The 23644-nt window shown below is 61.3% G+C and overlaps 9 protein-coding genes and 2 non-coding genes across 11 annotated transcripts; 5 read left to right on the forward strand and 6 right to left on the reverse strand.

The window, feature by feature from the left end:
• Positions 1 to 336: 336 nt before the first annotated feature.
• On the forward strand, positions 337 to 1359 carry A1Q1_00036 (uncharacterized protein; the record flags this gene model as incomplete). The annotated part of the gene is made up of 1 exon (XM_014328877.1): positions 337 to 1359. The coding sequence occupies one exon, from the start codon at positions 337 to 339 to the stop codon at positions 1357 to 1359; it is 1023 nt and encodes a 340-aa protein (XP_014184352.1).
• Positions 1360 to 1580: 221 nt separating this feature from the next.
• A1Q1_00037 (uncharacterized protein) lies at positions 1581 to 2829 on the reverse strand (the record flags this gene model as incomplete). The annotated part of the gene is made up of 2 exons (XM_014328878.1): positions 1581 to 2682; positions 2756 to 2829. 2 exons carry the CDS (start codon positions 2827 to 2829, stop codon positions 1581 to 1583), a joined length of 1176 nt encoding a protein of 391 aa, XP_014184353.1.
• Positions 2830 to 3174: 345 nt separating this feature from the next.
• Positions 3175 to 3275, reverse strand: A1Q1_t111. Its single transcript has one exon. It is a non-coding gene; the product is annotated as a tRNA-Glu (tRNA).
• Positions 3276 to 3858: 583 nt separating this feature from the next.
• On the forward strand, positions 3859 to 4364 carry A1Q1_00038 (uncharacterized protein; the record flags this gene model as incomplete). The annotated part of the gene is made up of 2 exons (XM_014328879.1): positions 3859 to 4022; positions 4136 to 4364. The coding sequence occupies 2 exons, from the start codon at positions 3859 to 3861 to the stop codon at positions 4362 to 4364; spliced, it is 393 nt and encodes a 130-aa protein (XP_014184354.1).
• A 357-nt stretch (positions 4365 to 4721) lies between these two features.
• Positions 4722 to 8400, reverse strand: A1Q1_00039 (DNA-directed RNA polymerase; the record flags this gene model as incomplete). The annotated part of the gene is made up of 2 exons (XM_014328880.1): positions 4722 to 8048; positions 8086 to 8400. 2 exons carry the CDS (start codon positions 8398 to 8400, stop codon positions 4722 to 4724), a joined length of 3642 nt encoding a protein of 1213 aa, XP_014184355.1.
• Positions 8401 to 10324: 1924 nt separating this feature from the next.
• A1Q1_00040 (MAP kinase) lies at positions 10325 to 11742 on the forward strand (the record flags this gene model as incomplete). The annotated part of the gene is made up of 3 exons (XM_014328881.1): positions 10325 to 10425; positions 10508 to 10586; positions 10624 to 11742. 3 exons carry the CDS (start codon positions 10325 to 10327, stop codon positions 11740 to 11742), a joined length of 1299 nt encoding a protein of 432 aa, XP_014184356.1.
• Positions 11743 to 12025: 283 nt separating this feature from the next.
• On the reverse strand, positions 12026 to 13254 carry A1Q1_00041 (uncharacterized protein; the record flags this gene model as incomplete). Its single annotated transcript, XM_014328882.1, has 4 exons — positions 12026 to 12347; positions 12401 to 12769; positions 12811 to 13172; positions 13231 to 13254. The coding sequence occupies 4 exons, from the start codon at positions 13252 to 13254 to the stop codon at positions 12026 to 12028; spliced, it is 1077 nt and encodes a 358-aa protein (XP_014184357.1).
• Positions 13255 to 13572: 318 nt separating this feature from the next.
• On the forward strand, positions 13573 to 15877 carry A1Q1_00042 (Anthranilate synthase component 2; the record flags this gene model as incomplete). Its single annotated transcript, XM_014328883.1, has 2 exons — positions 13573 to 13869; positions 13907 to 15877. 2 exons carry the CDS (start codon positions 13573 to 13575, stop codon positions 15875 to 15877), a joined length of 2268 nt encoding a protein of 755 aa, XP_014184358.1.
• A 38-nt stretch (positions 15878 to 15915) lies between these two features.
• A1Q1_00043 (uncharacterized protein) lies at positions 15916 to 17381 on the reverse strand (the record flags this gene model as incomplete). The annotated part of the gene is made up of 2 exons (XM_014328884.1): positions 15916 to 16533; positions 16869 to 17381. 2 exons carry the CDS (start codon positions 17379 to 17381, stop codon positions 15916 to 15918), a joined length of 1131 nt encoding a protein of 376 aa, XP_014184359.1.
• A 145-nt stretch (positions 17382 to 17526) lies between these two features.
• On the forward strand, positions 17527 to 17620 carry A1Q1_t106. The gene has a single exon. It is a non-coding gene; the product is annotated as a tRNA-Ile (tRNA).
• A 527-nt stretch (positions 17621 to 18147) lies between these two features.
• A1Q1_00044 (uncharacterized protein) lies at positions 18148 to 23133 on the reverse strand (the record flags this gene model as incomplete). The annotated part of the gene is made up of 1 exon (XM_014328885.1): positions 18148 to 23133. The coding sequence occupies one exon, from the start codon at positions 23131 to 23133 to the stop codon at positions 18148 to 18150; it is 4986 nt and encodes a 1661-aa protein (XP_014184360.1).
• Positions 23134 to 23644: the final 511 nt, after the last annotated feature.

The following is a 23644-nucleotide window of genomic DNA, read 5'->3' on the forward strand; positions in this document are numbered from 1 at the left end:
GTGCTCTTCTATTCGCAGACGCTGCCGCGGCTATCTGTATGCAACGTACTCCAATGCAGAAGAGCTCGGTTAGCCAGGAAACAGTGGGAGCAAACCCTCCTCGATCTCGTAAATGAAAGGTTGTAATTGCACTTATGAAAGCGTTCAAGGTCTTCTCGCTGATTACAAAGCCGCAAATCCCTGGCCACCGATTGGCCCAGGCGCGGGGGAGCGGGCTCCAACCCGCACATTACCGCACCCGCACCTGCAACCGATGCCCGAGCCTGATTTCTGAATATGAGTCGACGGGGAGGGGCGATCCATAAAGCCTGCTTGCATTCCTCTCGTACCATCGCCATGTCGACATCCGATCCGCTCCACCCTCCAGACTCGAGTACAAAAGAAGTCGAACTCGTCGAACTTGTCGTGGTTGACACTGTCACGAGCGAACCGCATTCCCTGTCCGAGAAACGCACAGATCAACTATCGGCCTCGTCCGCTTCCTCCCGACCTCGAACTCGTCCTGAGCGCCATCGCTCCCTGTACGCGCGGTTCTACGCCAGCCTGTCCCCCTACTCCAGCTTCGTCGTTGCGGCGCTCCTCATCGCTCTCCTGTCCATCGTCGTCGGACTGAAAGCCTCGCCCCGATTCGCCAGCTTCGCTTCTGACCATCTCGAGAAAATGGCCTCTGCTTCTGCCACCGTCTCTCCCTCTGCTCCGCCTGCTGGCGCGACTGAGCCCGTTGCTGTCGCCTCATCAGCTCCTGCCAAGGAGGTGACCACGCCTTCGGTCGCTACCTCCTCCTCTGCTGCTACCACCTCGACCGCCCCGACAACCACCTCGACGTCTGCTGAGAAGCCCGCCGAGGAGCCGTTTCAGTTCAAGGGCAACTTCAAGGAGTGGAACCGGCTAGCGGACGGAATGGACCGGTTCCACAATCACTTCCGCTGGGAGTACAAGAACGTGTACGACAATGCGCTGGGCGGATACGCCAAGAAGCGTGGACAGAACCTGCAGCGCTTCCTGCGCGAGGCAGAGCAGCTCGCCCACCACCTCGACATGCACCACCGGATTGAGGAGGCGTACATCTTCCCGTTGCTCGCCAAGAAGATGCCCCAGTTTAAGGACGGCGGGCGCGACAAGGGCGAGCACATCAAGGCGCACAAGGGCATCCACGACGGCCTCGAGCGATATCAGGCCTACATCAACCAGGCCAAGGCTGATCCGGACGGTTACGATGGAGAGAAGCTCAGGAAGATCATGGACTCGTTCCACGACGTGCTCTTCAACCACCTCGATCAGGAGGTTGAGGACCTCGGAGCGCACAGCGTTCAGAAGGCCGGATTCACGCTCGACGAGCTCAAGCGCTTCCCCATGTAACGCTCCTAGCGCGCATCGCCAATGCCATCCGAAGTTGTCCTCGGACGCCTTTGTCTCGCCTGGTCACCCGGTCGACCCGGCCTCATCAACAACCATCTTGAAACATCAAGTCACCGTCTGTGGCTAGCCTTAGTCCTTCCAGTCTCATTAACCCTCATTATAGATACCACTCCCCATCATCTCGCGTAGTACACATATAGTCCTATGTCCATGTATCACATTTAGCTATTGAAGATGCGCGAGTGCTGCAGGTCGTGTCGGCTCGTCAGGATCTCGATGAGGGGCCACGTCGTGCACGGCCCAGCCTCGCATGTCTTGGCCCATGCCCAGATATCCTCGGGCTGCTTCTTCGCCTCCTCCTTCATCTGCACTTCCTTCTCCTCCGCAGCCGCAAGCTCCGCCTGGGTCGGCTTCTTGTCCCCATCGAGCTCCGCTTGCGCTGGCTTAGCGTCGTCCAATTTGTCTTCTCCGTTCGGCACGCCGTTTGCCTGTTTCTCTGAGGAGATGGGGTTCTGGACTGCTGAGAAAGCCGCATCGACGGGGTCGACTGGGGCGGCACAATCCCATGGCCGCCGCACGTCGTGCGTGTCGTCGATGATGCGTCGGCCATCCCAGCTCAGAACTTGAGTGGATAGGTATGGCCCGATCAGATTCAGTCGCACGCCGGCCGAGAGGATGCTTCGGAGATGCGTGAAGAGATAAACGTGATGCGCAGTCGCGGGGGAGATCTCGAGAAGCGCACACAGCACGCCGAAACAGAGAGACAGGTGTCCGTGGGACTTGCCCCGGCGGACGCGGAGTTTGAAGCTGCTGATGAGGGACTTCTTTGCTTCCTCCTTCGCTTCGGAAACGTGGGTGAGGGAGGCGGATGGCGGAGAGTTGAAGAATGACGGTGGGGGAGCGAGGCCGCGTCCGTAGAGGGTCAGCAGGGCCACACCCTGCGTCTTGCTCGCGCGCCGCTGGACCTGACTCAATAGCGTCGACTCCTGCTCCGCATCGAGCGCGACCAGTGCCTCGACGGTGGCCGCCTCCCTCTTCTCCGTCGTTGCTGCGTCCTCGCCCTCCCGGAACTCGGCGAGGTAAGCCGATACGACAGCGTACGCGTGCCGGAGATAGTAACCTGTCGAGTTGTGGAAGTTGTCCAGCTCGTATTTGACGAATCGCACCGTCGGCGTCGTCACGTTGCTCGCGGCTGCGCTTGTTGGCCCATGTCGTCGGCGCGCGGCAAAGGTGTCTTTCCCCGAGTCCGTGCCGGAAAGCTGCGCGATGTGCGCGAGAATGTCGTCGATCTCCGCCTCGTCGTACTCGTCCGCCTTGACGTTGCTTGCAAGAAAGCCGTGCTTTGCGTACGACTCGAGACCGGAGGACGCAACGAAACCGCCCGTTGGCAGGTTACTGTCGAGTAGCACATAGAGAAGGTGCTGCGCCGCTGGGGAGAGCTCCACTGAATGTCAGCTGGATGCCAATCATATGTAAGCTCTGCGGACACACTCACTGCCGGGATGATACCAAGAGACCCAAAAGAAACCGAAGCAGTGTTGCAGGTATACCCAAAGAGAAAGATGCAAAGTGGAGAAGTGGAGATGGCGAGGTGCGGATGTTCAGTTGTGTTCGTGTGACGCAACCGACGCTCTGTTGAACCCAAGATAGCCCTACGCCCCTTTCTAGCTTCCCACGTATAGCCGGTGGAGCCCTTATCTTTCCCCGGTGGGTAGTCTCAGGAACGGGGCTGGGTTCCGATCGTGACGTCCTGAGCGGAGCTGAGCTCCAACAAGAGTGGGTAACCGAAATCTGCGTAAACAAAAGCAAAAGTAATTCTCCGCCAGGGAGTCGAACCCTGCTCTATCGCGAACACCCGAGGGCAATCTCTCTTACGTAATGAGAGGCGATTATACTAACCGATATACTAGCGAAGACGACCGGGATGTCCCGGAGAACTGGTTGGGAGTCCTCCGGAGCAGATGGCTTATCAATCCCGCGACGACACGTGGCTGAGAAAACAAGCCCCGCGTTGCTGCCCAAGCTCTCAAGAAGTCGGTCAGGAGTCCATTGAGTACACCGAAGGACAACGTTGTTGTCGCATCATCCACCATGTCCGCGCCACCTAACGGATCGCAGGAGCCGCAGGTCAAGACCGAGCCTGTTGACCCGGTCCCGACGCCGTCGCCCGCGCCTGCTGCCGCCCCCGCCGCTGCGCCGGCACCTGCGGTTGCTGCTCCTGCGGTTGCTGCTCCTCAGCCTGCCGCCGCCGCTCCCTCCGCACCTGCATCTTCGACCCCAACTCCAGCTCCAGCTCCAGCAGCTGCACCGGCCCCCGCCGCGGCCACGCCTACGCCTGCTGCCGCCGCGCCAGCCAACGCCGGAACTCCGACTCCGGCAGCCCCTGCGAATGCCGCAGCCGGTCCCAGCCAGCCCAACGCTGCAGCTGCTGGAGGTGATGTCGAGATGAAGGAAGCCAAGGAGGAGAAGAAGGACAAGGACGAGAAGGAAGATGAGGACATGTCTGCTCTCTTTGCGCAAAGGCGTGAGGAGGAAGCGGCAAGGCGCGATCGTTCCCTCGCCGAGTTCCTCGTCATGCTCGACGGATACAAGCCCCTCATCCCCGAAGAGGTCACCGAGTACTACCTCCAGCGTGCCGGATTCGACTGCCAGGACCCCAGGCTGTAAGTGTGTGCCGTCTTCGCTCGCCTCGTTCATGCACCAACAACCGAGGCATGTAGGACGAGGTACACATAGATGGAGTTGGGAGGAAGGACGGAATACTGACAAATACCAGGAAGCGCCTGCTCTCCCTCTCGGCGCAAAAGTTCATCAGCGATCTCTCGCGCGACGCGTTCCACTTTGCCAAGCTGCGCGTGAACGGTACGACTGCCGGACGTGGCCGCCCCGCGACGGCCGTGGACCGCAACCGCGTCGTGCTCACCATGGACGACCTCTCGCTCGCGCTCTCGGAGCATGGCGTCAACGTCAAGAAGCCCGATTACTGTGAGCTGCCAGCCAGTTGAGCTTTTAGCTAACATCCAGACCTGTAATCACCCATCGCACCTTCTCCCGGCGTGCGCTGAGACGCCATGCCGAATGTCGTGCGACTTGCCAGATCTCCTCCCCTGTCTCTACTTTCCTCTATTAGATCACCGTGTATCATTGTATCAACTGAACCAGCATGCCATGTCAAGACAAGAGTTATTGGAATGCATGCAATTGATGAAGAAAATGTACACTATGGTTTCGCCTACTGGTCCTGCTCCCTGCCTCGCTGCTGAGTCTCCTGCCTCTATAGAAGACGCCATTTGATCCTTCCTTACTGGAACCCCTAGCGGATGCTAACGGATGGCGATCTCCCGTCTTCCCCGGACACTCGCCTACACCGTGTCCTCCATGACGAGCTTAGGCAGGATGTTCATGCCGATAAGCTCCTGGATGAGGAGCTTGGCGGCATACGGCATGGTAATCTTGACAACAGCCTTGGAGGACTGGCACCCCTTGCACCAGCCCGAGTACGCGAGCATGCCACAGGTCTCGCACACCTGAGCGTCGAACGCGTCCGACGAGATCATCAGACGCTCGAGCAGGAGTTGCGTCGCGCCGTATCCGATAAGACAGTCGCGTTCCATCTCGCCCAGACGCAGGCCTCCGTCCTTGGATCGACCCTCGGTGGGCTGGCGGGTGAGGTTGGCGCGGGGACCGGTGGGACGTGCGTGCATCTTGTCCATGACCATATGTTTCAGTTTCTGGTAGTAGATGGGGCCAAAGTAGACATAGGTCTCGAGCGACTCGCCCGTGATGCCCGACGTGAGCGTGTCCTTGCCCGCATACGAGAAGCCGGCATCGATGAGAATCTGGCTCATGTCCACGACCTTGCTTCCGCCAAACGCGGTGCCGTACTGCAGCTTGCCGGCCATGAGCCCCGCCTTGCCCGAGAGCAGCTCGATCATCTTGCCCACCGTCATACGCGACGGGAAACCGTGCGGGTTCATGATAATGTCGGGGCAGATACCCTGGTCGTTGAACGGCATGTCCTGCTGGGGCACAATGAGGCCACACACGCCCTTCTGTCCGTGGCGCGACGAGAACTTGTCGCCGAGCTCTGGGCGGCGCGTCTGGCGCGTGAGAATCTTGATGAGCTGGTTCCCGTCCTCTGTGTCCGTCACCATGACCTTGTCAATGTTGGTCGGCTCGGGCAGCTTGTGCGCGACAGGCGTGGCCTTGAATCCGACGGTGGGGCCGGGACCGCGCGTGTCCATCGGCGTCTCTCGCGCGGCCAGCACGTCGCCCTGCGACACGACCGAGCCGGGCGCCACCAGCCCGTCCTGGTCCAGCCACGAGTGGGTCTCGGGCCGCTGGTCGGGCGGCAGCATCGCGAGCCGCTCAGACGTGCCGTTCGGGAACGACCGGATTGGGATCGTCTGCTTCTTCAGCACGTGGCAGCGGCCGAAGCCGCGGTCCGCGCTCGCGCGGTTCACAATCAGCGCGTCCTCAATGTCGTAGCCCGAGTAGGACATGACGGCGACAGTCGCGTTCTGGCCCGCCGGAAGGCGGTCGTAACCCACCAGCTCGATCGTCTTCGTCTTCACCATCGGCTGCTGCGGGTACGTCATGAGGTAGAGCAGGGTGTCGATGCGGTTCAGCTGGTTGTACGCGATCGCGCCGATCGCCTGCTTGCCCATTGCACACTGGTAGGTGTTACGCGGCGACTGGTTGTGGTGCGGGTACGGGATCAGGCCCGCGACGGCACCGAGGATCGTGAACGGTTCGATTTCGAGGTGCGTCGTGTCCTCGGTGATCTCCGACTCGTAGCAGGCAATGAACGAGTCGTTCTCCTCGTTGACATCGAGGTACTCGACCAGTCCAGAGCGCAGGAAGTGGTCAAACGTCACCTTGCCCGCCTTCAGGAGCTGCATGTGCTCGGACGTCACGCGCGGCCGTCCGTTCTCGACGATAATGAGCGGACGACAGATACGCCCTCCGTCGGACGCAATGTAGATGACGCGCTGGTGGTGGTTGATGTAGATCGACACAAACTCGGACGTGCGTCCCGAGCGACGCAGCTTGCGGAACGTGCGCACAAACTTGCGCGGCAGCGCCGTGACACCGATCAGGTTACCGTTCACCTGGACGAGGTGGACACCGTCGCGGTACAGCTCGTTACCTGTCGCGAGCGAAATGTCCTCGGCACCAAGCATGAAGGCGAGCTTGATGAGCGGGTCCTCGGGTACGTCGGTCGTGATATGCGTCATGAGCGCAAGGTTCTTCACAAGACCGCATGCTTCTCCTTCCGGTGTGTCGGACGGGCAGAGCATACCCCACTGCGACGGCTGCAGGGCACGGGGGCCCGAGACCTTGCGCGTCTTCTCGAACTGCGACGTGATACGCGTCATCATGCCGAGCGCAGCGATGAAGGACAGACGCGACAGGACGTGCGTGACGCCTGCTCGCTCGACGTGGAAACGCTTCAGCGACCAGTTACCCGTCGAGATCGAGCGCACAAAGGCCGACGTGATGATATCGCCGCCGCCAGTGCGGACAAGCGTGCTCGCGTCAAAGGGACCGGCGCGCGTCTTCTTCTCGAGAATCTTGTCCATGCGCTTCTTCAGGTCGCTGTTGAACGTCTTGAACGAGTCCTCGAACAGGAGCGACAGCAGCTGGCCCGCCAACTCGAGACGCTTGTTACCGACGTAATCACGGTCGTCAACCATGTTCTCGTCCAGCATCGCGGCGAGGACACGGCGAGACATCGTCGCTAGGTAGATGGCCTTGGGGCGGAAGTTCATGTCGCGCACGGGAACGTGTCCGAGGACCATGGCGGCGAGAGCCTGCATGGCCATGTCGGTCGGGGTGAGCTTGTGGCCTAGGGAGCGGTCCTCCTTCTCCTGCGTCGGCGAGACACGAGCGCCAATCCACTCGAGAGCCTCCCGGCGAGTGTAGACACGAAGGCGCGCCGCCTCCTCGAGCGACATACCAAACGCCTCCTGGTACTTCTCATCCGGACCGCACACGAGCTGCAGAATCTCCTTGTCCGAGGTGACGCCCATGGCCTTGAGTGCAATGACGATGGGGATCGGCTCCTTGAACGAAGAGTGGCGCAGGTAGAGACGCGACGCCTTGGTGGTGACATATGTCTTGACGACACGGTCGTGGGTCGACGACGTAACCTCGGCCGTAGTCACGTCCTTTTTAGGGTCCGTCATGACAATAATACGGTTCTTGCTGAGCTGCTCCTGGACGAGAATGACCTTCTCCGTGCCCTTCACGACAAAGTAGCCTCCGGGGTCGAGAGGGCATTCTCCCATGCGCGCAAGCTCGAGGTCGTTCTTGCCCGCCAGATGACAGAGGTCGGATCGAAGCATGATAGGCAGCGAACCGATGTGGATGCCCTGCTGCTTCCTGATCTTGTCCTCGTGCGTGTACTCGATGTCGACGTAGATTCCGCCCGAGTAGGTGTTATCCGTCAGACGGCACTCCATGGGCGTCAAGCGTGTGTTGGACGATCCGACCTCCTTGCGCAGAGGCCGGCCGATTCGAATATCGGTGTAGCGGATGTAGTACCGCGGGTTGGCATCCGAAACCACAAGCGCGTTCGCATGCAGAATAGCCTTGATGTCGGTGTGCACAAAGTAGTTGAACGAGTCGAGATGCTGCTTGACAAGACCCTTCACCTTTAAGAACGCTGGCAGAAGCTCCCACTTGTCCTGGACGTTAGTTGGTCAACGGACGGGTGCAACTCACCTGGACACTCTTCACTCCCTTCGCATACCAGTCAGCTCCCTTGGGCTCATTGTGGTTCTTCTTCATGAGGGCAGCCCACTCCTCTTCTCCTTCCTGCAAGTTGGATGCGGCCTGAGCAGCGGCAGCGCTCGCGGCGGAGGGACGGACCGGTCCCTTGCCCTTGCGAGCAGCCGCGGCGGCGGCAGCGGCTGAAGCCGAAGTCGTTCTCGGAGCGGTAGCTGGCCGCCCAGCCTTCGCGGGCGGTCGAGAAGCAGAGGCGGGGGCGGCAGCGGCGGTGCGTTTCGGACGCGACGGCCCGGCGGGAGGGGGGACCATCGTTCGTTGTCGATTAGAGGATGGAGTCGAGAGCGACGCGAATGTGTCTTCGAAATTCTCGACTTCGTCGTCATGCACCAGAGGTGCAAGACTTCTGAATCTTTGCTGACTGAGCGGAACCAAAGCCTCGCCACTTGGTGGAGGTCAACAACACGTGGTAGACACACTTGCGAAGTGCGAAAGGGTTTCCCACGGATGCTTCCAGCAGTTACTGGCGCTGGTGAAACGATGGTGCACGAGCACGACACGGGCGTTCATCAAACCGGTGCTCAACTCGTTATCGCTAACCTCTTCCATGCCTTCGGGTTGGAGCAGAGTGGGTCCACCTCGCTGATGCCATAGATAACGTACTTATCAGCTCGCGGGACGCACTTGAACCAGTGTTCAGAGTGGATATGAAGACCGTGCTCCTCGCTCCGTGAAACTGTGGCGGTGGTCGTGAAGGCGGTGCCGATACACAGGTTGCGCACCGCTTCCACTGATCAACGCTGCCAAACTCTAACAGCCATTTACCGGCCCCACGCATCCTCTGATATGCAGACAGATATGCATGCTTCAGATCGGCGACTCCCTAGCAGCATCCTTGGGCACTGGTCAGTCACCGCAGCGTCTCATAATGAATAACGAGAGCCTCGCAACTCTGAAACTCGAGGAAGGATGCTGGTCAACCAACCGAGTGCCTTGCTTTGACTCTTTCGTCCGTCTAAGCTCAACATGGCCGTCGACGGGCAACCCCAATACGTAATTCCGTCTTGAGCGGATAAACCGGCCTCTGACAATTGGTTGTGCAAGACAAGACTAAAGCTATCGCAAGTGGCCGGTCGGCGACTCGGAACATTGTCACGTGAAGAGCTGAGTTGCACGCGGTCAAGCGGTCATGGACCCGATGACCGCTCACCGTGGACCGAAAGAACGGTGAAGGGAGCTTGCGGAAGGCGAATCAGCGAACACGACTTGGCAGAAGCCTCGACCCAGTTTCCAAATCTCCATCGCGCCGGCAGAGGTCCGTTTCATTCATTCATAAACGCGAAGGAAGCAAACGTCTGGAGGCACGGTTACTGACCTGTCGGCCAGTGTTCAGTTGCACAGCCGGAAGCCTAGTCGGATGCTTGTATAGGGTGTCAGGCGCAGAACTCGGAAGCGGACGATGCCAGGGTCTCTGCTGAGGATGATGCGTAGATGCAAGTGCTTTGAGAGAGCAGACGATTCGCTGATTGCATGAGTGAGGAGCGAGGATGGTCGAAGCTGGGGGGTATCCGGCAGGATGTGCAGGGCGTGAAGCTGTGCCTGGAGTGAGTGTCAGGGAAGGTTTCCCTGCGGTGCTCCTGGCTGCGTTTATCGCGCGGCGCTGGCCTGGCGCGCGCTCTTTTGCCAGTCCTCGCGCCCTGCCGCGTGCCGTGCCGTGCCCAGCGGCTTCCCCGCCGCCGCCGTCTGCATGAGGAGCAGCTTAGGCTGGCTTGTTACGTGCTTCAGGAGTGGAACGCCCCGTACATCGCTCTAGGGCACATGGCTTAACTCGACCCCGAGTGTGTCATCCCCAAGCCACCCCTCACTCACTCACTCTCCCACACACGCCCTCTCACTCACCCAGCATCCACATCACCTGCCATCCTCGACATTACCCCGTCCACCACCCCATTGTCCTCCGCGCCCTCTATTTTCCATCCGTATATATCTCCATCACCGCCTCACATTCCCTCCCCCCATCCATTCTCTTATCACCACTTCGGCTCCCTCTCACACTCACCCTTGATCGCCCTCACCGCAGCACATCCCTCTGCACAGTCGCGCTAGCTAGCTTGGGCGCCTTCCTCCTACAACCCTCAACCCCAGTCACTACTTGTCGATCCCTACCGTTCTGCGACCGGACATCACACACGCAGCCCCCTTCGCGGCCCCTCTCCCCAGTTGAGAAGATATGACAATGGACCACACACCGAGACAGGTTTTCCAGACGCCCAACAACGTCTACGTCCTCCAGCAGCCCTGGCAGCTCGTCAAGGAGCTCGGACAGGGAGCGTACGGGTGAGTCCCACATGACTGGGTTCCATTGTCCCAGTGCTGCGCAAGACAATAATCAGTACACGGAGGCTGACACAGTATCCAGATGCGTCTCTTCGGCTCGTCACGCTCAGACCGGTGAGACCTGCGCCGTAAAGAAGGTCACCAACGTGTTCACCAAGAAGGTGCGAGCTCCGATTTTGAAGGGTGAGCTGACAACAGATCCTCACGAAACGCTGTCTTCGCGAGCTCCGCCTCCTGCACCACTTCCGCGGACACAAGAACATCACCTGCCTGTATGACATGGACATTGTCTTTGACCAGGCGGGCAAGTTCAACGAGGTGTACCTGTACGAGGAGCTGATGGAGGCGGACCTGCACGCGATCATCCGCTCGGGCCAGCCTCTGTCGGACGCGCACTTCCAGTCGTTCCTGTACCAGACGCTGTGCGGTCTCAAGTACATTCACTCTGCGAACGTGCTGCACCGCGACCTGAAGCCGGGAAACCTGCTCGTCAACGCCGACTGTGAGCTCAAGATTTGCGACTTTGGCCTGGCGCGCGGCTTCCAGCCAGGGCAGGTACAGACTGAGCAGGGCACGGCGGGCTTCATGACCGAGTACGTCGCAACGCGCTGGTACCGTGCGCCGGAGATTATGCTCTCGTTTGCAAACTACACGTCGTCGATTGACATGTGGTCTGTCGGGTGCATCTTGGCCGAGCTCCTGGGCGGAAAGCCCATCTTTAAGGGAGAGGACTATGTCGACCAGCTGAACCGCATCCTGAACCTGCTGGGCACGCCGACAGAAGACACGCTGCGCCGGGTAGGCTCGCCTCGGGCGCAAGACTACATTCGCAGCCTGCCGATCAAGCCCCGCGTCAAGTTCAAGACGCTGTACCCGAACGCGCAGCCTCAGGCGCTCGACCTGCTCGAGAAGCTCTTATGCTTTGATCCAGCCAAGCGCATCGGGTGCCAGGCGGCCCTCGAGCACCCCTACCTGCAAGTCTGGCACGACCCGCTCGACGAGCCCTCGTGCGAGGTGCCGTTCGACTTCAGCTTCGAGAAGGAGAACAGCGAGGAGGGCATGCGCAACCTCATCGTCGGCGAGGTGGGCTCCTTCCGCGCCCTCGTCCGCCAGCACGCCATGCCCCAGATGGCCCCCGACAACAACACAAATGGGCACCACGACCTGCCCCCCGCCCCCGCCGCGACAAAGGACACGGGCGCCGGGCAGGGCGTCGGACCCGCGTTCTCAGAGGCTGAGCAGAAGGCCACCGCCGCCCTTGTGGAGGAACACCCGTCGTCGGCGCTCGAGCGCGAACTCGCCGGGCTCTGCCATTAAAAGCATACGTTTATGGACTCTTCTCTTTAAATCTGTACAATCCCATCCAAATCGAATAAGTCTCAAGGCAACGCCATCCTGTCTCACCTAGTATACCTTATGAATGCATAGTCCGTATAAATCGAGCACGAGCGAGCACGAGCGGAGCGAGTGTGCGAGTGCGCGAGAGCCGGCGAGTGACTTGTGATTGAGCTCCAAATCCCAAGCTTGCACCTCACAGCGTCCCAAGACTGTGATAAGATATCGGAGCGAACGTCCTGCATATCTTCTACCGTCTAATATGCTACCGCCTCCTCCTCGCATTATAGTAAGCCAGGAAGCTCGCCTTCTCCGCCCATCCCATGCCCGGTACACGGCGCACTTTGCCCGTCTCGGCGAGCGCGACGGCACACGCGTCGCGCCACGCCGCATCCTCCTTCACGCCCTGGAGGCCGTTGAGCACCTCGCTGGGGAGGAAGGAGGGGCTGCTCGGCGCGGCGCTGGGGTGCAGGGTCCGCACGGCCATTTCGCGGGGGAGGGGGAGCCCTGCGATGAGGCGGAAGAGGGACGAAGGGCCGGGCACACTCACTGCCGCGCTCGGCGTGAGGGCGGTCGGGGCGGGATGGCTGCATGTCAGCTTACACGCCCGCTTGTATAACTGGCCCGAACTCGGACTCACCGGATATACTTGCACCACACCATGCCGTCCTTCCCAACTTCCTCGTTGATGACACCCTCCCCGAAACGCAGCAGGGCGCGGCCATTGCTCGTCGTGCCCTCTGGGAAGAGCACGACGGGGCCGGACGCAGCACGCCGCGCCTCAGCTAGCGTCTTGTAGACCTTCTGGCCCCCCACATCCGCCGCGACGGGGGGCAGCTCGCCCGACCTCGCAATGAGGGACAGGGGCGAAAGGGAGACATAGCCCACGCACCGCGAATCAGACGAAGGAGGGAGGATGGACGCGGACCCGGTACCGGAGCCACGGCCGAAGGCGCTGTCCACCAGGGCAGGGGAGGAGAAGACGGGCAGAAGGAAGGTCGGGTTGTACCTGTTGTCAGCGATACTCAGAGCTTAGAAGGGTCGACCCACCCGAAGGCATAGTACAGCACGTCCACGGGCGAGGTCCAGTTGGCGATGATGAGGTCTCCGCGCTTCACGGCGGGAATGGCCTGCTTGACCCCGCGCATGCCCCGCTTCGCGGAGACGGTCTCGGTGCGGATCCAGAAATATCCGAGCACGCCCAGCGCGAGGCGCGCAAGCACCGCGGTCAGAAGCGAGGCCAGCGGATGCCCGACGGCGCCGAGAGGTGTCAGAATCAGCTGCACGATGAGGAAGTACAGCAACCCCAAGAGCGCGAGGAGGAGGCCGCGCGCAACGCCGAAGAGCCAGCTGAAGGGTAGCAGGGCGGCGAGAGCTGGCGAGCCTGAAGGAGCCTGGATGGGGAGGAAGGGCTGGAGGCCCGTCGAGGGGTCCTGCTGTCAGCTTACGGGGTTGCTGCAAGCAGCTTACCCTCCACTTGGAGAACTTCTCCATGTTGTGTTGTGATTAAGGAGAGGTTTGGGTGAGATTAGTGGACATGACGATGCACGTCCAAATGCCAGACGCCAGCCAGCGCCAGGGTGGTGGCCCGCCAGCCTGGCCAAGGGGACACCGAAATCTCCAGCCTATCACGTGCTGGCGGGCAGTGTCCGCATTCGAACCGCCGCATTTGCCCCCGTTTACGGCTGGCTTGAGTCGTAACCTGCCCGCGCCGGATAGCTGAGTCGGACAAGGTTCTAGTTTCGGGACACTGTCTGGCTCGTCTGCGTTTGCACACCTTCCCTCCTCTCCCTCTCAAGAGGATTAAACAAAATGGGCTTCACCCTCGTCATCGACAACTACGACTCATTCACGTGGAACGTGTACGCCGACCTCAGCGTGCTGGGCGGCAACCCCCTCGTTGTCCGTAATGACAAGATCACCCTCGACGAGATCAAGGCCATGTACGACAAGGGCGAGATTGACCGCGTCGTCATCTCCCCCGGCCCCGGACACCCCAGAACTGACTCTGGTATCTCGCGCGACGTTATTCAGTGGGCCCTCGGCAAGCTCCCCCTCATGGGCGTCTGCATGGGTCTCGAGTGTCTCGTTGACGTCCTCGGCGGAGAGGTGAGTTGTGCTACCGCTGGCTGTAACTGACAAGCAGATTGCCTACGCTGGAGAGATCAAGCACGGCAAGACGTCGCTCGTCAAGCACGACGCTGTTGGCTGCTTTCACGGCCTGCCGCCCCTCCTCGCGTCGACCCGCTACCACTCGCTCTCGGCCAAGCTCCTCTCCCTCCCGTCGACGCTGAAGGTTACGTCGACGAGCGAGGAGTCCGATGTCATCATGGGCGTCCGCCACGTCAAGTACACGGCCGAGGCGGTTCAGTACCACCCCGAGTCGTGCATGTCCGAAGGCGGCCGCGGGCTGTTCGCCAACTTCCTCAAGCTGAAGGGCGGCACCTGGGGCGGCGAGAATGAGTGGTGCGGCGTCCCTGCCGCGGGCGAGGGAGAGCCAAAGCCCGCCGCTGTTCCCCAGCCTCCCGAGTCCGTCAAGCCGAAGAGCGCTCCTTCGATCCTGAACAAGATCTACGCGCAGCGCCAGGCCGACGTAGAGCTCGCCGAGCGCACCCTGGCGACCACCCCTGCCAACCTCCGCAACGCGATCAACCTCCACACCGCGCCGCCGCTCATCTCCTTTGTCGACCGCATCAAGTCCACCCCCCACACCGCCGTTATGGCCGAGATCAAGCGCGCGTCCCCGTCCAAGGGCGACATTGCGCCGAACGCGTCTGCTCCCGCCCAGGCGCTGCGGTATGCCATTGCCGGGGCCAGTGTCATCTCCGTTCTCACTGAGCCGACCTGGTTCAAGGGCACGCTCGGCGACATGCTCTCTGTCCGAAGGGCCGTCGACTCGATGCCGAACCGTCCCGCCATTCTGCGTAAGGACTTCATCCTCGCCAAGTACCAGATCGACGAGGCGCGTCTGCACGGAGCCGACACGGTGCTACTCATCGTCGCGATGCTCGACGACGCCAAGCTCAAGGAGTTGTACGACTACTCTGTCAGCCTCGGCATGGAGCCACTGGTTGAGGTGAACAGCCCCGCTGAGCTTGAGCGTGCCCTCGTCATCGGTTCCAAGGTCATCGGCGTCAACAACCGCAACCTGCACGACTTCAACGTCGACATGTCGACGACCAGCCGCGTCAACGACGCGCTCAAGGGCCGCGACGTCATCCTCTGTGCCCTCTCGGGCATTGCCGGCCACGATGATGTGGCCAAGTACGTCGAGGAGGGGGTCCGCGCCGTGCTCGTCGGCGAGAGCCTGATGCGCGCAAAGGACGCGGGCGCGTTCCTGCGCGAGCTCATCGGTCTGCCGAAGGCGACCGAGGCGGCGCCGGAGAAGCCGCTCGTGAAGATCTGCGGTGTGCGTTCGGCCAAGGACGCGCAGGTCGCTGTCGACGCCGGCGCCGACCTCGTCGGCGTCATCTGTGTCCCGGGCACGAAGCGATACGTTGCGCCCGAGGTCGCGCGCGAGATCGCCGACACGGTGCGCCGGGGACGCAAGTCTGGCTCTGGGGCAAAGGTCTCGAGCCCGCTCTGGTTTGGCGCGAACGCACAGCGGCTGCGCGCCCGCCGGCGCCCCCTCTCCGTCGGCGTGTTCCGCAATCAGCCGCTCGACGACATCATTGCGGCCGTCGACGAGATCGGCCTCGACATCGTCCAGCTGCATGGCGACGAGCCGCAGCAGTGGGCGGCCCAGATCCCCGTGCCTGTCATCAAGGTCTTCCGCGTGTCGGGCGAGACGATCAAGGGCGGCGAGGTGTCGCGCCCGGGTCTGAACGACTTTGTGCTCCTCGACGCGGCCGGAGCTTCGGGCGGCGCTGGAGGTGGTGACGGTGTTGCGTTCGACTGGGGCGTCGCCAAGCGCGTCGCGGACGAGGGCGAGGTCGGGTCCGAGGGCAAGGCGAGGCTGCCGCTCATTCTTGCCGGTGGACTCACGCCGGATACCGTCGCCCAGGCCGTCAAGGAGGTCGGCCCGCTCTGCGTCGATGTCAGTACCGGTGTCGAGGCTGAGGACGGAACAAAGGACCCGGCAAAGGTCAACGCCTTCGTCAAGGCCGTCAAGGGATAGAAAATGATATAGTTACATAGGTTCTCGTATGCTACACTCTACACTAGCTTTTGGTCGTATCGTCTCTTCGCGCCCTGGAGGGCGAGGCGGAGGGCATTGTCGGTCACGTCATCGAGCATGTCGTCGTCAATCTCAGCCCACCCGTCGTCGTCCGCCCGTATCCGGCCCATATCGGCAATCAGGCGTGTGGCGATGGTAGCGCCGAGCTCGTCCGCGTCCCGCGCAAGCTGCAGGGCATACTTGACGGTCGGCGGGCCCCACTTCCCCCTCTCGAACCCGGCATGCGTGCCCTTCCTCCTGTTCTCCGAGAGTTTCAACCTCGTCCCCGCCCTCTCCTCGAGCGCTAGCGCGAGCACGTGTGCCTCGGCGGCAGCATCAATGTCGGAAATGGCGAAGAGGGCGCGCAGCTGGTCCCGGTCAAGTCGGCGGAGGAGCGCGACAAGGCTCACGACGAGCGAGTGTGGGTGGAAGCTCGGGTCCGGGCCCGAGGCCAGCTCGACGAGCAGACTGAGCAGGGAGGAGGCGACGCGGCCCCGTTGTTGCTTGATGAGGTAGGGGGCAGGATCTAGCGCTTCCCTTATCACGAGGAGGGGGAGACTCGCGTCGTCGAGCAGGTCGGTGTATTGCGGGAGCGAGCGCTCGAAGCTGGTCGCGTCCTGCGCCCACAGTCTCGTGAGCCAGGGGAGGAGCTCCCACCCGCCGTCCGAGACACGCTGCTCTGGTTCCTCGAGCTCCTCCTCCTCCTCCTCTTCTCCTCCTCCTCTTCCTCCAATGCCTCCTCCGCCTTCGCTTTCCCCTTCCCCTTTGCTCCCTGACTCTCCCGCCCCTCCTCTTCTCCTTCAGACTTCCGCTTGCCCTTCCGCGCACTATCCGCCGTCCCCGTCGTGCGCCGCCGCTTCCTCTCCGGCTTCTCGAGCACGAGGTCCCACACACTCCGGGCATGCTTGAAGCGGCGCTCAATGGAGCGTGCCAGTCGGCCGTCTGAGCGTACTATCTCGCGCCCCTCGGGGGGCAAGTATCGGCCCATAACCCCCGGCCCATACTCGTCCAGCATCCGGTTCAGAATCGACATGGGCGAGGGGACCTCGGCACTCGTGCCGCGGACTGAGCGGGCAGAGATCTTCTCCTCGGGAACTATCAGGAGATAGAACAGGAGCTGGACGTGTTCCCTGTTCGTCAGCTTCCATCGCACGGCCGTCAGCTTGTGTGAGGTTCCGGTAGCCCGGGTGACGGCGCGGTGCTGCGCCGACGGACGAGAATAGCTGGAGAGCGGCGGGATGTAGCACCAGACAGCCAGACAGACAGACAGACAGCTAAAAGCGGAGTCGAAGAAACTCACATCGCGGGCGGGTAGCTTGGCGTGATGAAGTTGTTGATGCTGATAAGCGCGAGGTCGACTTCGCGTCAGCTCTCTCTCGAGGTCGCACTCACTGAGCCCCTCGCTGATGGCAGCACCAACCGTGTTGGTCCAGTGCAGCGGCTGCCTCCGTTTTGTTGTGGTCATCTTGCCACCCCTGCGAGTTGAAGGTCGAGGAGTGGAGGCAACAACATAGTCGCATCAACCTCGCTCGCGTCAACATTGATCCAGGCCGGTGGAGGTCAGGCACGAACCGGCACGAGGACCTCTCAAATCACTGGGATTCATCTAAGGCCGCTTAGCTCAGCTGGTTAGAGCATCGTACTAATAATCAGTCTGATTATCAGTCCATGCGGAGGTCGGCAGTTCGATCCTGTCAGTGGTCATTTTTTGCATGTCTTTTGGCTCCTCTGACCTGCACAATGCTCTTTTTAGACGTCACTATGCATCAGAATCGTTGGAAAGTATCCAAAAAACGTTTTTAGAAGTCGGTAGTGGTGGGCAGAGCCACAGTGGTGGGTTAGCGTGGTGCCTCGCGCTAGCGCGATAGTGCCTGTCTTAACCTCCACCCGTCACTCAACTGTCAGTTCATCACTTCTCGGATCAGCATTGCTCCAGATCAACAAATGGACACGACATGCATGTCTTCCACAGAGTATAGCCATCTAGTGGGATGTAGTTCAAAAAATCCTGGTCGAGAAATCGTAGAAAACCTATGTAGAATGAGAAAACGGTCGAATATGTTTGGCGTTTGCTTAAGTGCGTTTGCGTCTGTCGGGGTCAACTGCGGTGCTGTTTTGCGTGTTCTGAGAGAGGATCATGGTTGCTGATGTTGTTGATGTGCAGCACAGGGGACAGGACGGGACAGCGGGATATGTTCAGACGTGCGACGACTCCTCCTTCTCCCCTCGCCTCATCCCTGCTTGCTGAGACGCGCCTGGACATTCGCGTTGTGCGCCTTGTTCTTCAGGTGCAACTCAAAGTTCTCGAGCGTCTCGCCCGGTCCCAGCTTGTAGATCTTGCCGGGGCAGTCGAGACACTTGACGCGCCAAATCTCGCCATCCTCGCCGACAACCTGCTTCGGGACAACGGCCCAGCGACTCGCGGGATACTTGCTCTGCATCGCCGACTTGACTGGCTCCAGCCATGCGGGCGGCGTCGGCATCGTCGGGCCAGCTGGCGGCAGTGGCGTGGCGGGAGTTGCAGGCGTTGTCGTGCTTGCCCGAGCGGGCGTCGGCGGGGCAGCGCTAGCCGACATGCTCGTTGTCCGCGGCTTGGGCGTCGGTGCAGGCTTGGCGCGCTTGACCCCATAGTCGTCATCAGAGCTGTCAGAGTCCGAGCTGCTCGAGGACTCCTCATCATCGTAGTTGCGCTGCGGCGGAGCGGGTACTGGCAGCTCAAAGGCGGGTTGCGGCGGCTCGTCGTCGTCATCCTTCGCCTGCTGCTGGCGGTGATACTCCTCGTCCTCATTGTACTGCACCGAGCGTTTGCGGCCGTTGCGCTGAAGGAACTCGCCGCACTTCACGCACAGGTCCATGACGCCGTTGAGGTCGGGTCGCTTGCCACCAGAGAGATGCTCGGGAACACCGCAGGTCTTGCAGTGCCACATCTTAGGCTCTTCCTTCGGCGCAGGCGGCGCCTCTTGCTCGGGGCTCTCGATCCTACCATTGAAGCGCTTCTTCGACGGGTGGGGAGAACCAGTCTCGGGCTCCGAGTCGTCGAGAAGTGTCCGCTTCAAGCTCGGGTTGGGAGTGTGGTCACCGTTGACGACAGAGCCTTCCCGAGTCGAAGCTTGGGACGCACCACGAGACGAGCGGGGAACATGACGCTTCGGGTGCTGCTTGAGGGCGTGAGCGGCAGCTGCCGGCGGTGACGGAGGACGTTCGATGGGCAAGTCCTGGAGCGCGAGGTTGATGTTTGCCTGCGCAGCAATGGCTGCCGCGCGACGGGTGCTGCTGACAGGAGCCGGTGTCGGGTCGACCACGACGACGTTGCCGTTTGCGTCGGTAAGAGGATGCAGCAGAGTGCGGAACGTCTTGAGTGGCTCGCGGTCGGGCAGAACAATTCCGCGACGACCACGGGTCGCACGCTTTTTGCGCTTGCTCTCGCGCTCGCGGTCCTTCTCGATAGCCGCGACGTCAGCCTCGGTGAAGTTGGCGAGCACCGGGGTGTATGTGGACATTGCGACGTCCTCCTTGCGAAGCGCAGTTGTGACAGGCGGAAGGAAGGCAGCACGAACATCGTCGTTCATGATGAAACCGGATCCCGGCGTGTGTCCAACGATGAACAGCGAGCGCTGATGAGTGATGATCTGCTCGCGGATGTCGTGGGCAATGGCGGTGATGAACTCGCCGGTGAGGCCGAGGTCGGTGCAGTATGAGGCCGCAAACTCCTCAGGTGTCACCGTTGAGTTGAGATCCCACTCGAAGGTGTCCGACAGGTTCTGCGTGCCAACGATGATGTCAATCTTGACGAGGAATCGGAGCTCATCGTCGCCCTTGCCAGGCTCGAGACCGGCCATCGCCTCATCCACAGTCATGATCTTGTCGTCCACCTCGTCATCGAAGGAGACGATGCGAATGTGGGAGTCGTCCTGGTCCGCACCCTCGTCAGTACGAACCTCCTCGTCCTGCTCGTGGGCACGACGCACAACCTCCATGAATGACCTCGACTCCGGATCGTCCTCATCGATGACACCGCGGCTGGTGTGACTCTGCTGGATTGGCTGAACCTGGTCCTGGTACTCCCGCACACGCTCCTTGATAGCTGCCACGATCTTCGGGACAAACTGCCCCGCTGGAAGCTTGAAGTCATCGCAAATTGTCTGGGCAAACAGCTCAGGTGTCACAACCGTGTCGGAGCAGTTCCACATAAACGTGTCGCTGAACCGCTGATGATCGTGCTCCATCTCCAGACGCACCGGAACGAGGTGATCCTCCACGTCCGCCATGGATTTCATCTGGGCAGGAGTGAAACGGATCTCCTTGCGCTTGCGGGTGCGAAGCCGCTGAGCAGCCTTGTCGGCCGGGTAGACAACGTTGACTGCTGACGCTGTACGTCGCGGCACGGGCTCGTTGCGTCGCAGCATCCACCACGGGGTCGACTTGTCCTCGTTCTCCATCCACCGCTGGATCTTGACGCCGGAAGTCTTCTTCCTCTTCTCTTGGAACGTCTCGGCAAAGTTGATGTCTGCGGCAAGCCATTGCTTCACGTCCTCCTTCTCCCGTTCAGTCATGGCAGGCAGTTTCCCGCCAAAAGTCGGATCCTCGCTCTCATCGATCTCATTAACCGGCAAGGGCATGATTCCCGTCACGGGGATTTCGGTGCGAAGTTTGCCTTCCCATTCCTTTACAGGCAAGGCGTTGGGTGCAGGCTGAGGAGGGGGCGCCTGCTCGGCGGGAGGTGGTCGAACGGCGCCATGCGAGGGGATAAATGTCGGGGGAGGCATGTTACGCTTCTTCCCTTCTCGGCGGGCGAGGATCCCGGATGTGGCAGGACTCGGCGAGTCAGGAGCGCCCGGAGGTCCGGGCATCGGCGGTCGCGCGGGTGACGAAGCTGCCTGGTGCTGCTGCTGCTGGGCAGGAGGAATACCGCCTTGAGGCACCCCATCGGGCTGCGCAGGACGGATTGGACCGCCCATGCCAGGAGGCATCGGCTGCCCTGGCATGGGAGGCATGCCTGGCTGAGGACCCTGCGGCGGTTGGCCGGGAGGGCCTTGTCCTCGGCTTTGTCCAAGCCGCTGCATATACAGCACGAACTGCTGCATCCGCTGCACCATGTCTGGTCGAATCTGGCCCGACTGTATCCGCTGAGCAATCGACTGAACCTCCTGAACCAATCGAGGATTCCGCTGCTGCCATTCTTCTCTCCAGCGAGGGTCGTTAACATGCTGCAGGTGAGGTAATAATCGAGCGTCGAAGGGGAACTCGTTCGGGTTGATTCCCGGCGGCGGGCGAATTCCAGGCGGTAGCGGCGGCATGCCGGGTCGCATTTGCGGCGGACCAGGCTGGTTGCCACCCTGCTGCTGCTGCTGCTGTTGTTGTTGTTGCTGTTGTTGCTGCTGCTGTTGCTGCTGCTGCTGGAACATCATTGCTTGCGCCATCTGCATTTGTTGCTGCGGCGTCATGTTCTGCATTGCCCCTGGAGGAATGCCCGGTGGCAAGCTCATGCCCGGAGGAAAGCCGGGTTGCGGTCCTCCCGGTGTCGGGCCACCCTGCATCATCTGCGCGTTCTGCGCTTGAGCCTGGAGTGCAGCAATGGCGGCGGCCTGAGGCGACTGTCCCGGAGGCATCTGACCCATCGGCGGTCCTTGAGGGCCATTCAGACCAAACTGAGGCGGCGGTGGCGGCGGTCCAGATCCATCCTGGGACGGAGTTTGGTGCATGGGTGACGGGGCCATACCGGGCGCAGGCGGGGGACCGTGGGAGTGATTGGAGTGGGCGGGTGAGGGAGCCTGCTGGGGCGTACCCATGAACGGAGCAGGCGCCGTGGAGGGCGGGGTAGCGGCAGACATCGGGCGGTTCGCTGGCGATCCAGGGGGTAGCGAAGGATGAGGCGAGCTAGCGCGTTGCGACGCCGCAGATCCTGGTCGCTGCATATGTTGCGGAAGTCCGGACATCGGTTGGGGAACCGGGCTCTGCTGGGGACCAGGCTGGTGAGATTGCTGCGGCGTGCCCGGCGCCTGAGGTGTTCCGGGCTGTTGCTGCTGAGGTGTCTGAGGAGGTTGCGGCTGCTGTCCTTGTCCCTGTCCTTGGCCTTGGCCTTGCCCCTGCCCGGCCCCTTGGCTGAGCATCATGCGGATCAAGTGCTGCTGCATGCCTTGCAACTGCACTTGCTGCTGTGCCGGAGGAAGGGCCTTCCATTGAGGACTTCCCATCAGCGCGTTTCGTTGAGCAGTAATGAACTGCTGCTGCTGAGGAGTCAAGGACAGGACAGGACGTTGCTGGCCCGGAGTCGGAGGCGGAGCCATGTTGCTCGGTCGCGGAGATGCCCCAGTTGGAAGTGCCGGTGGGGGCATGGATCCGGGAAGCTGCTGCATACCTTGAGGGCGGACCGGTGATCCTCCGGCGGGCGAAGCTCGACCTTGCATTTGTAGCCGTGCCATCTCTGGGGTCATGACACCACCACCAGGCTGCTGCTGTTGCTGCTGAGGCGACTGCTGTGGCGGCATCTGTGGTGATTGCGATTGCTGAGGGGACGCGGCGGCTTGCTGGGCCTGCATGAGCTGTTGCAATCGCTGGGCTTGCAGCTGCTGAAGCGGGTTCTGCTGGCCGCCCTGTTGGCCCTGCATACCACCCAAGTTCTGCATCTGCCCAACGGCCGCCAGCTGGGCAAGCTGCTGCGGGTTCAGTTGCTGGCCCAGCTGACTGAGCTGAGCAGGAGGAACTCCTGCGCGCATCGCCGCGGCCAGCATCTGAGGGTTGAGTCCGCCCAGACCCTGGGGCTGTGGCTGTTGCTGTTGCGGTTGCTGTTGCGGTTGCTGTTGTTGGGCGAGACTGGCCATGGCCATCTGGATTTGTTGTGGGTTTAGGCCATTCGGTCCGCCTTGCTGGGCCATCCGCTGAAGCATCGCAAGCTGCTGCGGTGCAAGGTTGCCGGGGTTGAACATGGGACGGACGCCTTGCTGTTGTTGACCTTGAGCCATCTGGAGTTGCTGTTGCAGCTGTTGCTGAAGCTGCTGGTGGATTTGCGTGTTGGCCATAGACGACGGGCCGGGGTCGCCAGGTCGCACCATACCAGGCATGCCGGGTATGCCATTCTGGCCGCCGCCCATTGGGAACTGCTGTTGCCCCTGCGGCTGTTGCTGTTGGAACATTCGAGGATCCATTGCGCCGTTGAGTTGCTGGGGAAGAAACGCGCCGTTGATACCGATTGGAGCGCCTTGTTGAGGTGTTGCCATATCTGAGCTCGAGCTGTCGGCTGTCAGACGCGTCTGAGAGGTTGCGAGACTTAACGTACGCGACACGAAGCGCAATGAAGGCGCGCGAGGGCCGGCCTCAAGGCCGGCCACGAGCTGAGCGGAGCGAAGCCGACGCCGCGCCAACCACGGACGCGGAGCGGTGGCTAGCGAGCCGAGAAGGAGCGATCCCGCCTATCAAGGTTGACGTTGTGCAGAGGTGTTCGAGCGGTGATGACGGCGGCGTAGAGTGTGGATGCAAACAAGTATGGTTAGCACCAAGTGGTACACGTGAAGCGGAGATTGTACTGAGGCCACAAGATGGTCAAGTACGGGGGACAAGGATCTGCGCGTCGGAGCGCCCGTGATGAGAGGAGACACGTACGAAAAGTGCCGGGCCGGCAGAGTGGGAGGCAGCGGGTTCGGCCTGACGAGCAATATGGCCGGATGCTCGACGGAGGAAGGGATGTTTGTTGGTCTCGAGTCGGATGCGGGCTGGATGGTGATGAGAGAT

This window comes from Trichosporon asahii, assembly GCF_000293215.1.
Source record: "Trichosporon asahii var. asahii CBS 2479 unplaced genomic scaffold scaffold00002, whole genome shotgun sequence".
NCBI classification, from domain to species: domain Eukaryota; kingdom Fungi; phylum Basidiomycota; class Tremellomycetes; order Trichosporonales; family Trichosporonaceae; genus Trichosporon; species Trichosporon asahii.